Here is a 17,835-nt window from a genome sequence, read left to right on the forward strand (position 1 = left end):
TTTATTTTTTTTTCTTTTTTCTTTTTGTGAGGAAGATCAGCCCTGAGCTAACATCCATGCCAATCCTCCTCTTTTTGCTGGAAGTCCCTTTCCAGCCACCTTTTTAGCTAGGTAGAGCCATGTGCCTCAGCTTCGGCCAGTGAGATGTAACTGGAAAGTCCTTGAGCAGCTTCTTGAAAGAGTCCTTAAAAGAGGGAGACTCCCCTTCCTGCTGAATGGAATGTGAATGTGACAACTTAAGCTTCAGCAGCCGTCTTGAACCATAAGTGGATGCCATGTGTGAGAACAGTGGGGCAGCAAGATAGGAGGAACAGGGGTCCTTGAAGACTTGCAGATCAGGAAGCTACTGCTCTGAACTGCCTGGCTCCAGACTTCTTTTATATGAGAAAAAATAAATCTCTATCTTATTTAAGCCATTACTGTTTTGGGGTTTTCTCTCACTCATAGCCTAACCTAACCCCAAGTGATAGACATATTAACAATGAACTCCTAAAAAAGCAGTTCTTACTGAAGGAATATACTGTAAAAACCTTAACCCTCAATGGCTCTGATTCACTCACTCACTCACTCATTTATTCATTCATTCATTCACTCACTCCCTCATTCATTCATTCAATCAAAGGGCCTGATGCTCATATGACTCACCCAACAAAGGATCAGTGAAGTCCAGCTGCACTGACAAACTGCAGTGTGTAGAATGAGACTCAAGCTTGGCCTGCATCCACAGACCAATGGTTTCCTGAAACTCATAATGTATGCGCTCCATGTTCAAATACTCCATCCACAGATCCTAGAATGGAACCACATGAGTTTAACTTTCAGAGATGAGTCATATATTCACATATAAAACTATATATTTAACTATAAAGCGAACCAGTAAGTTTCAGCATGAGGTGCTCCACTCCAAGTTCTCCAGCACTAGGACGAATCACATTTAAAATGGGCAATCTAACAATCTTAGCAGGAATGTTAAAACTTCTTTTGATTGTTTACCACAATCAGAAAAAATAATTTTAACAGCCCCACTAAATGTATATTCATAAATTATATACATAACACTACTGAACTAATAAATTATAAGACATAGGTAAAAAACAAATTTTAAGGAGATAAAAAATAAATATATTGAAAATAATTGAATCTGGATTAGATAAAGCCCTAGGTCCCAATACCAATTTACAGGAAATACAGGGGACAGAAAAACATATTAAACTACCCTACAAAGATATAATCAGCAAAATCCAGACTGTGGGGAAACTCTACGGACAACCTACCCAGTTTCTTCAACAAATAAATTGCAACGAAAAAAAAAAGGGATAAGGGGAGAACCTATAGATTAAACAGATTTATAAGAGCTATCAACACATCACAAAATGTGGATTCTGATTCAAACAAACTGTAAAAATAAATAAAAACAAAACTTTTATGACATTTACAAGACAACTGGAAATTTGAACACTGCCTAGATCTTTGATATTAAGAAATTACTGTTAATGTTTCAGATGTAAATGCTTTTGGGTTATATATTTTTTTTTAATCCTCATCTTATAAAATATGTACCAAATGCTCTCTAGGATTAGCTCCAATATGGTGGAGGGAGTGGATAGGCTATAGATGAAACTAGACACATGGTACACGGGGGCAGGGGGAGAAAGGCATGTCCCTTATACTATTCTGTTTGTTGTATGACTGAATTTTTTCACTATAAAAGAAACAAATGAGTAAATAGATAAAATGATAGAAATAGACGTTCTAGTATTCTCTTCCTACTCTCCAGTGAGCTATCTTGCATATTCTGAACTATGTACTTCACTCAGGTGATCACTACATATTAGAATGGTAGACTGCCTTTAATGAAAAAACATGTCAACTATCAATGAACACTAAAAACTACTTCAAATAGTAATAACAGGTGATCAGTTATGGACTATGGTTTTGTGGACCATGATTTTCTTTTTTTTTTTTAATTTTCAGTGTTCTAAAGGATTCCTTTAAACCTAAAAGTCTCTGGCTTTTCAATTAGCACACTGCCAAGAAGTCTTAAATGACTATTTCCAAACCAACCATGACACAAGGTATTCCAGACTCAGAGGAGGAACTCCCAAGTCATCCTGATTGCAAGCCTGAATCTTAGGATGTACCAAACTGTTCGAGGTGCTGTACCAGATCCTCTACTGTGTATACATGTCTCCTTTAAGTTGGATCATGATGTCACTTTCTCTGCCTCTGTGCTAAATAACTGTTGACAGAGATTAACAATTAGAGAAGAATACTAAGAATTAACAATGTGTAAGCAAAGATGTCTCAGAACCACAAAAAGACAGAACTCTGAACTTGAATTACAGATCAAAAATAGGAACTGTAAAATCAAATGGCAAGCAAAGACTTAAAAAAAGCAAAGCAATTAATTCTGCAGATGCTGGAGAACCAAGAGAGCTACGATTAATTTTTAAAAACACTGACCAAGTGCCTACTACATGCAAACTCCTAGGTAAGGCCTTGGGGTGTGGAGTATAAAGAAGAGATGAGTATGAAACTGCACTCAAAGGATTTCAGGACACCATGATCACTTATTCATTTTTCCTACTTCTCTGGCCCTATATTCTCAGCCTTATTTCTCTGTGCCTTAAATGTTGTTATTTCTCAGGGTTCCACCTTCAGTCCTCTTCTTAATCTAAATACTCTATTACCATTACACCCACATTTCCTATACTACCCCATTTCTGAATTCTAGACCTGTATACCACCCCCCGACCAACTCCTTGACACGAGTTCTTGAAGTCCCTTAGGTACTTCCTCTTCCAGTATTCCCTAAACAGCATCTCTAGCTGCCCAAGCTGTGAACTGGGGAGTCCTGATATATCTAATCAACCCGACTACTGTATCAATCCCACTGCGTATCCAATCTAAAAATCCTACTGGTTCTACTGATTATTCTTCAATATATTTTTAATTCATCCATTTATTTAATGAATCCCACTATTTCAACAGCTCTCCAAACAAAGACTGCAGAACAAAATCCAAATTCTTTAGAAAGGCATATATGTTCCTTAGAAATCTGACCCCTATTCACCTCTCTGGTTTCATCTGCTCTCTTCAGCAGTCATGCCCCAACCTGTACCTTTTTGAACATGCTCTCTGACCTGCCATGTCTTTGCACATACTGGTCTTTCCGCTGGTAACATCCTTTCTGCCACTCCCCATCACCATGCCTTCCTTTCAACCTGCAAACTTCCATTTGTCCTTCAGGGCTCAGTTCAAGATCACACAGCAGCCCCAGTCTGAATCAGGTGCTATTCCTCTATGTTCCCACAGCACCCTGTGCATTGCACTCCCACAGTTTTTATCACCAGATGTAATAATTTTTTGTTCAGTCCCCCATTTGACAGTAAGCTCCTTGAAAGCAGGGACTGTGTCAGGTTTCTTTTTGTATCATTAGCATTAGATACCTGACATCTTAAAGGCACGCAATAAATACTCTTAGAAGGAAGGGATGGAAAGAAGAAAGAAGGAAAGAGAGGAAGGAAAGACAGAAAACAGAAGAAAGTCAAAGACGCCTACTGGAGATGAAAGACTACATATAATGTGGAAGCAGGTAGGTTTAAAGATCCAAATTAAAGTCTCTCAAGTCTTAGAGGTTCCTAAATCCCATTCCAGTGTTGGGGTCAATGCCCAGTAGAGTTCAGCTCCTAGAAAAAAGGAAGTGGAATAGGAGAGAGATGTCTACACACACACATACACACACACGATGGCTATAGAAGCTTAGAGAAAACTTAGACGTTTTGGCCTAAAAAAGGACCACAGACATCTTTGGGTGCCAGGGAAAGAAGAGCTTAAAATTCGTGAAGATGACAACTGAGTGTCTCCAGAAGGGCAACCGAAACTGTGACACCTACAAGTCACCTCCAAAGCCAAACAAAGGTGAGCTCCTTATCTCCTCCATGCAATTAACTTCCTATATAATGTTTGGATCTTAATAAATTCTTACACTGTACTTTTTATGGGAGTAGAGATGATTGCTTAAAAGTGTTCAGTTGCTAAAAATTTAAAATAAGACAGAATACAGTCAGAGAAAGGCCATGTTTATGAGGTTGTAGAAAGCCCTAGAACAAGCTTCAAGCCTTCAGGTGAGGCCATAGTGGGGCTAGAGATTTGAATGGGAATATCTCTTCAATGCAACCACTTATATACTGACAAAATCCACAAAAACATGACCATTCAAGCACCTCCATTTTCATATTAGTAAGTGGTTTTACCATTAGATTATGAATGTGATCAACTCAAATTACAGTCAGATATGCTAAAGAGTTATTGCCATGATTTCACCTGCTGATTCTGCATCACTTTTGCTAGCCTGTGAATATCATAATGCTTTGGTAGAGAAGGGATATACGTATCTCCTTTTTGAAAATTCTCATCTTCTAGCCATAATATGTATACATTGAAGAGCCTAAAAGAAAAAAAACATAATTATATATAATATAAAAAGATGTGCAGGCAAATGAAGTCTCTTACATCTCTAGGAACACTGGCACCACTACATACAAGTAAAGAAAGCACATAACACAGAAAATGTTTCCAACCACCACTACCCTCCCAAGAGGCTCATGGGCCAGCAGGAGAGACAGTCACAAATCATTAAAATATGATGCAAACATTGCTAAAACAAAAGGTTGAAGAACGGATTCTGTGAACTCTATTACTAAAGTAGGATTAAATAAAGTAAACAGAAAAAATAGCCGGAAAAGGTGATTTTAACACAGACCTAGGATCTGTATTTGAAGCTTTTCTTTCCTGGGCAATCCAGTCACAGTGAGCCTTAGTGCTTGGAAAAGTTAAAACAACATTCAAATAAACACATTTTATGTCTTTCAGAGAAAACATTAAAAGCCATTTTAAACTTATGCATAGGAAGAACCTGTCAGCTTTAGGCTCAATGATGAACGAGCTCCTACCTCACGGAGGCACAAAGAGAACTCACAGCATGTGTGCACACTGTTCCCATTAAGATGGACTAGAACAAAGCCAGGCCAAAAAAAGAAAAAAAAAATCTCAATTTTCTGGTGAAAACTTTTCAAAAAATTTAATGATGTTTCCTTTGTTTTTATTTTGTTTTGTTTTTACAAGGAACACACTCCATTTAGCTAAGATCACTGGTATTTTAAGCAGCTGTTTGCAGCAACAGGTACTAGAGTAGTCTACAGCACACAAATTACTGGGTGGGGGATCAGGAAGTGGCGTGGCTTGGCTTTGCTCAATAAAGTGGAAAATTACCTCCTTTACCTCCTGGGCATCTGTCTAGGGGACGGGGGTTTGAGGCTCTTAAAGGGAAGAGGCTGGTATGGAGCTCTCTTCTAGCTTCTGATTCGGTTATTGGCCATTTTCTCAACCCACCAAAGGAAGGAGAATTTCACAGAGGCAAAAAGGAACATCAAAGACTTTCTCAGCTGATCTGAACGTTCAAAGATAAAGCCTTCCCACTGATTAAGCCTAGTTAAAAATAAGTTTTCCTTCAAGCAAGCAAAATAAGGGGAGAAATCATTCTGGAGGCTGAGAGACAGTACTAAGGGCTTTGAGGTCACGCAAGTCTGAAGCCTCAGAGCTGGATCAAAACACTGGGCTTCCTCACCAAGACATTTTGTATTCAAGGTTAATTATTAAGAGCCATTTTCATTATGTCATTTATAAGACTAATATCTGGTTTATATCAAGCTTATAAATGAAAGGTGAAGAACTGTGTGAAGGGGACTCAAACTTACTTCCGAGTTCTTAACCTTTTGGGGGATGCCAATATTGTGCCTGATTTTAGAAGCACTTTTGGGAAATTACTAGATCCCACTTCACCCCAGGAATCCCCTAGAGGATCTATGAACCCCACTTAAAGAACCCTGCTTGGTCATTTATTTCCTTTAGAGAACTATGCTAGCAGGCTTTACTAGTTGTTTACCTGCTATGATCAATTGTTTTGGTTTGTTTCTGTTATTACATAAAGATTTTTCACTCAGACCCCAGGCACTTGACAGAGGTACATCCAAATTGCTGATTCACTTCTTATGAGGAACATAAAAGAAAAACATTACAAGATGCAAACCTATGGTCAAAACTGACTTCCATATGCAATCTAACAGAGTTAAGAGAAAAACAGCTGACAGTCAGTAACACAAATAACTGCTCCAGCACAGTCCCTATGCTGCAGACAGCAGTGTAAATGCCTAAACAGTCATGCCTCACCTCACGAGCTCCGTGTGCAGCTCTGGGGAAGTCAAGTAAGCAGGGGTGCCGGCCTGGCTCGCCGGCGGCCCTTCGCTGCCCTCTGCTGGAATGCGAAGGGCCTTGCTCGCAGCGTGGTGGAAGTCAGCCACCTCAGTAAGGCGCCTCTTCATTTCTTTCAACAAATTGATATGAGCAGGACTTTGAAAAAACCTTCTTCCAATACAACCATCTATGGGTAACCTTAAAAGATACAAGCACAGACCACAAGATCAACACAAGATGCTGTTTCCATGTGACACAAAATTGCAGGGAATTAACAAGTCACTTTACTATGGCTGTGTATAGACTGCATTAAATATATATTACTTCTACCTCAATGGTTATTACGAGGATCCAACAAGATGGTGTATATGAAAGCAGTTGTAAAAGAATGAAATGCTATGCAAATTCAAGATACTGTCACCACTTAAAGGTACAGAACAGATTAATGATAGTCTCTGCACTTGAAGAACTTGCAATCTGGTAGAAAGTGGAAGTGACAAAGAATCAACATCTATATGTTTCAAAGGAGTGAGTTAAGGGAGTGAGGGTGAGCTAGGAAATGAGCTGGACAGCAATGGTAGGAAACAGTGGACAGTTCCAGCTGACCAGAGTCCCTTCACATCCAGTGGAAATGATGGACACCCCCAGGCACAGCCCAAGGGCTGCTGGACACAGCTTGGCCTTTGTCCACACCTGTACTACCCATCACCAGTCCCCTCAAATGAGCCCCAAGGTGGTCACACAAGGAGCCTGTTTGGGGCAGTTTCTCTCCCTTTGCATCACCAGAGGTTCTGTACTAAACTTTGCCAGGGTGTTCAGTGCATTGGGCATGGGCGATGGTAAAGAGAGAGTAGCCACAAGATACTCTGAACTCAAAAATGGTCTAGTTTAACAAACATGAAATGGGAAGGGAGGAAGATGCCTAGCCAGAGGTTCAAGAATGATTCTAACTCACCCACCACAGTGTGAACACACAGAGCAACAGAGCAGAGCAAAGGCAGGAACAGATTCATAGAAACTTACTACAGCACTGGGTACCATACCCATATTGTGGTCCTGGGCGGTGAAGATACAGGAGGAAGAACTTCTGCCAAATGAGCGGCAGAAGAGGGTGATCAGAAGGTGTGACGAGAGCCTGGTGGGCCCAACGATAAATCAGCAGCCTCTGGAGGGAAGGGACGATGGGGAGCTTCAGCTGGGCCTGGGCTTTCTACAAAAGAGGAGGGGCTTTGAGCAACCATGAAATGAACACAACTGTGAACAGTTTGCTCTAAGTGATCCAATGGAATGCTGAACATTTTGTTTTCAATTCAGTAAGAAAAAGAAGTCATATAAAACTTACTTCTCCAACCCACTAGCTAACATTTCAACCTCCTTGGCAGCAAGACGTGTGGGGCAGCTTTTTTTTCTGTCAAAACATTTCACAGACCCCTAAATTGGAATGGGTCCTAAGCGTCACCTAGTCTAATTGCATTTCCATTCCTTGACAGGCCTTTATATTCTTTAGCATGAAAAACACTATGGTGCAAGTGAGTAAAATGACATGAACACCAAAAGTAAATTTTACTGTCAAACTTTACCAATCTCTTGAAAATTTAGATTTTAAAAGGACTTTCAAGAATGATAAATTCCTTGACAGGCTCTGAATCCCAAAAGCAAAGTCCATACTATGGGAGCCTAAAATAAAAGGTCTTTAATTCTAAAGCCTTATTCCAGTCATTCTCACACTTTAGTGAGCCTAAGGATCAGCTAGGGAGTTTTAAAAAATAAATTCCTCGTCCCACTCCAAACTCAGAAACTCAGAATCTCAGAAGTTGGGGTCCAAGAATCTGATTTTTAACAAGCTCTTCAGGGGACTCTGGTGCACGTAGGATACACTGGAAATTGCTTTAAAACAACGGCAATCCCCTTCACACATGCAATGAACACACCCTTCAATGACTAGGTTGTGACTCTCAATGTTAAATGAATCTTGAGAAGGAAGTATACACTTCAATTACAGTTTTCAGCATTGGTTTGCTTATTGCACTTTTCAAACATTCACAACAAAAGGAAACACCGAAGTTCAAAAGCTATATGTGAAACATCAGCATTGAAATCTAAACCACCTTCTCCCACTCAAATGCAGAACTGCTATTTGCACCTTCAGAGCTTGGTCAGGGGAAAATGCAGAGTTTATAACCAATTCCCCTTCAACAACTCTTCGGAGCTGAGAGTCTTCTTCAAAGATGGATTCCATGTTCAAGACTGTCCATGCAAACCAGACCTAAAGGGGAGGGGAATGAGCAGCTCACTCAGACAAAATACACCCTGAGAGTCCACAAATTAATCTCAATCAACAAATATTTATAGTTTCTAAAATTAACACATAGCTTTTATACCTATCTCTATTTTTGTCACAGATATAAATTTAAATAAAATAGATCATTGGAAAACATTCAATTCCTTTGGAAAAGCTACTTTAGTTAAACAAGGATGTTCACTCGCTCAACAATATTTACTGGGCAGATTCTGTATGCACAAGGGACAGGAAGGAGGGCCAGACATGAGCTCTGCCCTTAAGAAGTCTTCCTTCTATTAGAGGAGACAAACTAATACATAAGTAACCAAAATGTGAAGTGAGAAGTGGTGAGTGCTGAATCAGGAGTCGAATGCTATGGGAAGCAGAGGAGGGAGGGCAGGATCAGAGAAAGTAAGTATATCAGAGAAGGCTCTATCTAGGGATTGGAGAGGAAGGCATGCCTGGTAAGAGAATCAGCCAGGCAAAGGCAAAGATGTGTGCAGGTAACAGCAAGGAGTTGGTTTCAGCTGGATCATAAGAGGTATAAGGCGGAGGTAAGACTGTGATAGGAGGCTGAAGGATGTTACTACTTGTTTAAGTGATGAAATAGAGACATCATGTGACACACAAAGTCTGTGAGGTGGTAATAATGATGAAAATAATGCCGCAGCTGCTGACGACAACAATAATAACAGCCAACACCTAGTGAGCATTGACTACGTGCTAAGCACTCTTCTAATGCTTTACATATCGGTGCAATCATTATTCCCATTTGACAGGTGAGGAAACTGAGGACAGAGAGGTAAACAAGCGGCCCAAGGCACAGTGCTAGCAAATGTGAGAACTGAGATTGAACCCCGGGCCATTGGGCTCCAGCACCCACTCTTAAGCACTGTGCTATGCTGCTGGGCAGGCTGTACAGTCAGGCAGATCGAGTGTGATCATGAGCTGTCTGATCCTGAGCCAGCCACTTAACTCCATGAAAACTCAGTTCACTCCTCTGAGAAACAGGAATAGCAACAGCGCAACCTCAGTAGAGGGCTATTGTGAGGATTAAATGAAAAAGCATCCTTATACATAGTGAGTGCTAAATAAACGTTAGTTATTTCAGGCTATTAGTAATGTATTAGTAAGGATGCCAACAATATTAAAGTTCACTAAGATAACAAATGGTCCTCAGTGGGTTTCTTACCTGAGTGGGCGTGGCCGAGCCCTCCACGAAGGAGGGAGTGATGTTGCCTGCCACAATCCAGCTCACCAAAGAAGAGAGCAGACTCCGGTCACAGTGGTAACCCAAAGCATTCTACATCCGGAAGAGGATGTGGAGCAGGGAGAGGAGGCTTTAAAAAAACCTTATCAATGACCTTTTCAAGAATATCAGCAATTATCTTACTACAATGGAAGATTCTGGTAAGACACGGATTTCAATAATTCGCCCACCTGCAACACTCCCAGGCAGTGCATTACAGCCAAATGTAATGAGTAGCTCCTCCTGGGGAGTTCTTTCCTTTGGCTTTATGAGGATCTGCACTAGGAGACTGTGTTTATTGAGATAAGACACTGTTAAGGCAAAGCTTTAAAAAGGCAGTGGCCACAGAGTGGTACTGAGAACTATGCATTTGGGGGAACCTTTTTAGAAGGCTACTATCTAGCCAATGACTGAAAGATAAATTCTTTAACAGGTTTACCTTATGTTGCTGGTAGAGTAATTTCTGCACACAGTCTTCCTGCATCAGCTGAAAAGCTGTTTTACACAAGTGATCCATGAGGAAGAGGATAGGTTGTTCTCGGTACCAAAGATGTTGGCTTATAAGAGCCTGAACCCAGAACTCCAATACGGCAACGGGGCCCACTTCATTGGGCCGAGTGCTGACAGATATGTGGGCCTATGGAGAAAGGGCCCAGGTGATGCGAAAGGTTATAACCTGCCTCTCATTTTTAAAACATCAACAAAATAATATCACCCTCCACTACAAAACTCAAATCTGTTGGCTTTCTTGGCCAAAAGCACTGTGCCAAGTGCTTGAAATGACGAACACACAGATGTGCCAGCACTAGGGGTGTTTGGGAAGGTGGGTGAGGGTGTATTTAGGGGCTGACCAGGGCCCTGACCTGGATCATGCTGTTGAGAAGCTTCATGTTGTCCCCATGGCTGGCTCCCGTCAGGTGCTGTGCCACCTTGTGGGTGACCTGCTGCGTGACACCCTGAGGGACACCGCTGTCCAAGTGTAGGAACAAGAGGAGGTGTGACAGAAACCTGCCAAGCACACAGGACAACACAACTTTACCTTCCAATCAGGAGTCAACAGAATTTCCAGTGCCTAATTACTTATTAGGAAACAGAAAAATATTAAAGTGGTCCCATTTTTAGACCAAAGCTCTATTTAGGGATTCTGATAAATCTTCAGGAATTTTGGAAGAATAAAGTTTTCCAATTTAATGTGGGTTAAAAGGAATGCCATCCACCTGCAGAAGTGTAGTGAACAGATCCAAGACACACCAACATGTGCAAGTTAAAGAGCATTAGAGGAAAAACACCCAAAAGTACCCCTCTATCCCCTCCAAACTCCCCACTCCCACTAGCAAAGCAGAGATGTTTATAAAATCATTCCACAATCTTGTACTGGGAGTTAACTTCACACAACGTGGCGTACGGGGCACTAGGGGCATACTACCACAATTGAGTCATGGATATGCCCTCAGTCCCGTGCGTGCACCAGGCTCCCTCCTCTCTCAGGGGCTTTGCTTCTGCTGGGTTTTCTGCCTGAAACACTCCCCCACACCTAACCAGGCAGACTTCTACTCATCCCTCACATCTCATCTGCAACGTCCCTTCCTCAGAGAACACACCCTAACCCCTCCCCACCACCTAACGTATGTCTAATAACCTCTCTCGTAGTACCCTGCTGTCTTCCTTCATGGTCCTTAAACCCGGTAACTCCATCCCGAGAATGCTATAACTTCCTATGTGTCTGAGGGCAAAGCCCAGCTGGCTTCGCTCCCCACGGTGCACACACGGTGGCAGAACCCAGCGGGAATCAATGAGCAGCTGTTACTGGGGGATGAAGGTGCTTCCTATTTCACAGGAGACACAATCCAGGCCCAAACCAGGCCCAACTCCCACTCTGTCATAAAGTAAAAGTACCAATACAGTGCTGTACGAGTTCAAGGGCAGAGCCAGTGCAGGCAGAGGGGAGTGAGGGAGACACTGAGAAAGAAGCATTTGAAATAGAGCCTAGAAAGAGTCACCACTACTTAAAATTTAACAATTAGAGAAAAAGAATATATAGACCATTCAATCTAATTTTAAAATTTCTTTTAAAAATTACAAAAATCTAAAGAAAATATATTAAAACTGTGCCAGGCATTGTACATTATATGTATTACTTAATCCTTACACCCACCCTGTATAAGAGGTGGTATTATCCCATTATACAAATGAAGAAACAGAGGCTCTGAAAAGTTAAGCAACTCACCTGTGTTCACGCATTAGCAAAGTGGAGGACACAAACTCACACCTGACTGCCCTGAAAGCCATGTGCTACCCAGAAGACAAGTGTTCCCAGACTTGCCTGGTGCCTAGAGTGCTAATTAAAACAAAAGGTTCCTAGGCCCTAACCCATTCCTACTAAAGTATAATCTCCAGGGGTGGAACCTGGGAATCCGTATTTGATTAGCTCTCCCAGGTGATTCTCATTACCAGGCAAGTTGTAGAGGCACTGCTTGAAATGACACACAACGGGACAACTGTAACATGCTCCTTGTGCCCTTGGACATACTACCTGTCCCCCACCATACAGGGCTCCTCCACATCGGGCCTCACCTCCCTCATCATTCTTCATGAGGCCCCAGCCAGATGCTCTCCTCCCTGTTCCCTGGACAGGTAGTTTTCTTCCCACCTGTATGCCGTCACTCATGCTCTTCCCCAGCCTGGCCACCTCCAGACCTTCCTCTCACCCCCTACAATACTGAAAAAGCCCTGCCTTCCCCAGTCCTCTCTACCGGCCCAATGCCTACATGAACTTCAAAGCTCAATTAGAAACCCAGCTCTTCCATAAAGTCATACTCTTGAGCCATCTGTATCTTCTGTTCACCAAGTATCCTCTTTCTCTCCCTTCTGCTCACTGCACATCCTTTCACTAAGGAAACTGTCCTTCCCTCAAGCCATCGAGTTCTGGGAGTGAGGGGCTCTGAATACAGAATCCCTGTACACTCTCCTCTCAGGACTGGTAATCCCACTGGACACAGTGATAAGCTCAGGGATAGCCCATGATTAAGTGAGACCAATCCAGGACCATTATAGGGAATAATGATAAAGAAAAACATTTGTGTTTTCCATGGGAAACTAGGATGATGCCTAGTTTTCTCTGTAATCATGCACTTTCAGTCCCCTGGAAAAAGTAAACGTGCAGAAGAAGGTCTGAAAGAGAGAGGCAGGGTCAAGGGACCTGGGAGGGAGAATAAACAGAGAGAAAGAGAAACACTAATCCAGGGTCTCTCCATTTTGGCACTACTGACGTTTTGGGCTGGCTAATTCTTTATTGTGCATTGTAGGATGTTTAGCACTATCCCTGGCCTCTACCCACTAAATGGCAGTAGCAACTTCCCCCAACCCTCCCTCGAATCGTCCCACTCCCCTCACCAGGTTGTGACAACCAAAATCATCCCTAACCATTACCAAATGTCCCCTGAAAAGGATCCAATCACCCCCGGTTGAGAACCACCACTTGAGACTGACCTGATGTTATCATCAGCCTTTTTCCGAAGCACATGAGCCAACACATTCCCTTCTTGGTGAAACTAGTGCACACTGGGTTTTCATCACATGCAATTAAAAATCTTGAGTAATACCTCATCCTTAATTCCCTCCCTCCTCATGCAGCTATTTCTTTTACATAAATTCCATAAACTTTTACCATATAACGCAAATGCAATCTATATACCACAGCATGTCCTTGCCAATATTTTGCTTCATTACTTTGTAATTACCTCAAAAGTCCTATTTTCTCAACAATAAAAATGTCTTATGTGATGAGCACCTTCCTATGTATCTTATCTGTTTGTAATACTGCACTATGTACACTGCAGGCAATCAAAAGCAAAATGTTTTGCTACTGTTACAATGGTAAAACCATCTGCTGCTCAAAGTCAGAAGCACTATTCCCAGAGTTTTACGGAAACAAAATGCTCAGGGAAATATCTTTCATGATAACAAAACTGGAATCATTATTAGAATCACTGTTCATCAACCTGCATTCTCAACTGGGCAGGAAGTTTTCAGTCTCATAAAAAATACACTAGTGAAATATCATTCCCTATTTTACTTGAGAAATCAGAAGATTTGCACTTGCTGGGCTGTTCTCTACTTACTGCTCATTCTTCAGAAGGTAATACTGGCAAGGGTAGAACAAAGGCAGAACCTTATCGAGGACATGGACCACCGTTCTCAAATGCCTCGACTGGACCAGAATTCCCAACAGCAGGATGCCTTCTGCACAGAACTTCTCAATGCTATGGAAAAAGCAAAAGGCAATGACCATACATGGTAGCAGGTTCATAAAATGATGTTCTTCCAGTGAGCGATCAGCCTATATGCTACCAGGATTTTCTCAGGTCTCCAACACATTTTTGTATGCCCAAACTTCACATAGCAATACTAGAATCAGAACTCTGGAAGTACAAAGGAACTTAATAGTTCATCTATATTTTCATTTTATAGATGAGAAAAGTAAAGTATCATGCCCAAATTCACATAATTTTCTAGTGTAGGGTCAAAATGAGAACCGAAGTTTGCAAATTTCTAGTCCAGAGCACTTGCCACCACCCCATTTTGTTTCTCAAACGTTACTCCGTCTAAGAGTCATGGGGCTCTCACTGTCTGCATATTCCCACAAGGTATTACAGCAAAGAGAAGACTCAAAAGTGAGCTCAATCTGCCAGTATAAACTGGCAAAATTCTTCTGAAACCAATTTGGCATAAAAATGTACTTATTCTTTGACTCAATTCAAAGAATCTATCCTTAAGAAATAATCTCAAATATGGGGGAAAAAACACACAACAGATGATCCATGTAAAGATGTACTTTTCAGAATTATTTATAATTGCAAACTCAGAGGTAAAAATGATTTATGTAAATTTTGGAAAATTCCATTCAATAGGAATATTAGTGCATCATTCTACAATAAGGCATATGATGGCCAAGGGCAACGTGGAAAAATACTTCTGCTTTAATGATACTGGAAAAAAGGAACCATAAAATTTTATACTTCTGATTACAACTACTAGCAAAGAAGAGTTATATACAGGGAAAAAACACAGAGATGATGTCACACCAAAATGCTCATTGTGTTGGGAGTGGTAGAAGTAAGTGGCTCTTTCTCCCATTTTTCTAATTCTACAGTTTGGTTATATTACTTTAATTCTAGGTATAAAATCATTTCAAAAAATAAAAGTAATAGTGCAAAGATTATGCCATAGGGAAATGTTTACAAATTAGCGGTGAAAAACAAAAGAATTATAAAATTATACATACATTATAGCTCTATAAAAGATCAAAGGAAAAATACACAGGGGGAAAAAAAGCAATGTTTTATTAGGGTGAGGAAGATTCTGGGTGATTTTTTGACTACTGTTCTCTGTACTGTCTGTGAGGTTACACTCAGGTACAACTTACGTCCCTGCATACTCTGCCCCTAACCCCAAGCCCGTTCATTAGATTGTTTTATGTTAGTTCTAGTATATATACATCCCAGATGACCACAGTGGAGTTCAGTCCCTCAGAGAAACACTTATTCTCACCCTCGCTCCCATTCAGGATTCAATAATCCACAGCAAATATTTATGTTTAGAGAAGCCCCATAGCAGTATCAATCCCAGAATAAAGAGATATAGTCCCAGAACGAATATGAGAAATTAGAGAAATCATGAAACAAGTTCAGAACACTACACTCAAAGAATCCACATGTCCGGACTGTTTTAAACATGTTAAATGCATTATATCTCACTTAAGCCTCAGAAAGAAAGCCCGATACTACTATTCCATTTTAGAGATGAGGAACCTGAGGTATGGGAAACTGTGAATGACACTAGAGCTACTGGAAACAACATAACAAGTGCCTTCCAAAGGGCCTCTATAACATCTCTCCTTTTCCTTGCAGATCAATTCTACCCTCTTTCAGCTGGCTTTCAAATTCGTCCATAATTTGGACGTACCTGATCACCTCCGTTCACCAACATGAATCACAGGCTTCAGTCAGGAGTGTTTCCTCATCACTTCCCCTCCCCTCTCAGACACCTAGTGCTCCTTCCCACATTCATGCAATGTACTTGAAATACCTAAGTACAAGTTCTGGAGATACAAAGATGACAAGACAATGCCCCTACCTTCAGGAAACATGCAGTCTGTGAAGGAGGAGAGATAAACTATTACATTACAGTACAGTAAGCACGCTTCTCAGAACGCACAGGTGCTGCAGCGTGGTGGGGAGTGGATGGCCCTTGGTTGAAACTTGAACACTGTGGGCACTAATCACACGGAGAAGGTGAGCATCCTTAACCTACGATGTCTTCTCTAATTAAGACTTCTCTCCAAAGCTTAGCACCTCCATGAAAGTATCCTGCTCTAATGATTTCTCCTTCATTGAAATTCCTTCTGCTCACACTCGAGTAGTTTTCAATCTAGGCTGTACACTAGAATAATCTGGAGCACTAGCCCCTGGACCCATTAGATCAGGATCACCCTCTTCCCTGCACAGGTATCTTTAGAATCACTCCAAAAGTGACTCTAAAAAGCAGCCAGGGTTGAGAACCACTGCTCTATATATATCATCCAGCCCATGACAATATCTTTAGTATTGCCAATTTGTTTACTCCACTAAACTGTCAACAACCTGAGGGCAGCTATCTAACAATTCCCTACCTCTCCTACTTCACAGCACAAGGCTGAACACTAACAGCTGACAGGACAACTGGCATCCCACTGAAAATATACTTAGTGTGGAACAGATGTTGAAATGAGGATGCTAAAAGGGTGTTTCAGTGGGTCCAAAATGTAAGAACCAGAAAGCATAGGTCAAAGAGGTTTTAGAAAAATGGATAGGCTAGAAAAAAATAATACACTGTAGGAAAATGATCTTTAAAGAAAAGGATTTTGAACCAACTCAGCATTCATTCATTCATTCATTCATTCATTTACTTAGTGCACCAGACACAGCCTTCACCAATAGGGATAAAATGGTAACACAAGACAAACACAGTTCCAGAGTCTTAACCTCAGAGGACATTCCTGATAAGATTAAACAGACAACTATAATATAGTGTGATAAATGCCCCAGTGGAAGAAACAGAGACAGCTATGGGCACACACCAGAGAGGCACATGACCTGATCGGGAATTTCATTCCCCTGGTCAGGTTTAGCCCTTAAGCTGAGAAGCCTGAATTAGGTGTCATCACTTTAAACAAAATTCAGTACAGGTGACCATTTATTTTTATTTGATCATTATTCTAAGGAAGAGAATATATCTGACATGAAAGTTCTACTCAGGGTGACTCTCTTCATAATGGAACAAGGTGATTTTCTGGTACAAATGTGTCTTTTATGAATTTGGGTAGCACTTCCCCTTGATAAGCTATTAATCAAGGCTCATGATTTGACCCTGATTACTTCTAAATAGGTTTGATGGAGGCCTCACACTCTGAGATGTGAAAGATGAGATTCTAGAATCACTGACTACAAGGTTCAGCAATCTTAGAGGTTCAGCCCCAACACTGTACCTGTGGCCCACAGTCGTCATAGCTAAGGCCAGATAACAGCCAATGGGCATGCCCGCCTTAACAGCCTTCAAGAGAGGATGAAACGTGGGTGACTCTGTCATGTCAGGCACAGTGCTGGAGAAGGGAACAGCTGGACAATTCTGTTGTATTCCATAATCGTTTTTGTGCAGTTTTAACCTCAAGATCAAGTTCCAGGCCCATTGGTTAAATGAGGTCTCAGGTGTCTCTCCATAGCGAACAATACTGGCCAAATATGAAACCTAAAACAATTATTTATTTTAAACCACATTAGTCACACACAAACTAAATCAGTAAGCTCACCCACCCATTTCCTTTTGTGATCAACCACGCCCTCGAAAGAGAGGACATGCTACTTACTGGCACTCAGTGTTTGTAGCACTAAATTAAGGAATTTCTCACTCACAACTGGCCACTTCTGCTTACTTGATAGTCACTTTGTGAACATGATCTGAGTCAGCTCAAGCAAAAGAATAATAATATAAAAGTTGGTACGCAACAAATGGT

The 17,835-nt window shown here is 41.2% G+C and overlaps 1 protein-coding gene across 1 annotated transcript in view; it reads right to left on the bottom strand.

Annotated features, from left to right (window-relative positions):
* Positions 1-17,835, bottom strand: part of EPG5 (ectopic P-granules 5 autophagy tethering factor) — a 111,159-nt gene that overhangs the window by 51,598 nt on the left and 41,726 nt on the right. Inside the window, exons 16-25 of the mRNA XM_058557033.1 lie at positions 17,311-17,570; positions 13,907-14,047; positions 10,649-10,793; positions 10,225-10,422; positions 9,729-9,839; positions 8,399-8,521; positions 7,299-7,465; positions 6,232-6,453; positions 4,327-4,450; positions 646-790 (exon numbers count right to left, since the gene is read on the bottom strand). Of these exons, the coding sequence (XP_058413016.1) occupies positions 646-790; positions 4,327-4,450; positions 6,232-6,453; positions 7,299-7,465; positions 8,399-8,521; positions 9,729-9,839; positions 10,225-10,422; positions 10,649-10,793; positions 13,907-14,047; positions 17,311-17,570 (1,636 nt within the window). The remainder of the gene's footprint in view (positions 1-645; positions 791-4,326; positions 4,451-6,231; positions 6,454-7,298; positions 7,466-8,398; positions 8,522-9,728; positions 9,840-10,224; positions 10,423-10,648; positions 10,794-13,906; positions 14,048-17,310; positions 17,571-17,835) is intronic.

This window comes from Diceros bicornis, chromosome 16 (genome assembly GCF_020826845.1).
Source record: "Diceros bicornis minor isolate mBicDic1 chromosome 16, mDicBic1.mat.cur, whole genome shotgun sequence".
Taxonomy (NCBI): Eukaryota; Metazoa; Chordata; class Mammalia; order Perissodactyla; family Rhinocerotidae; genus Diceros; species Diceros bicornis.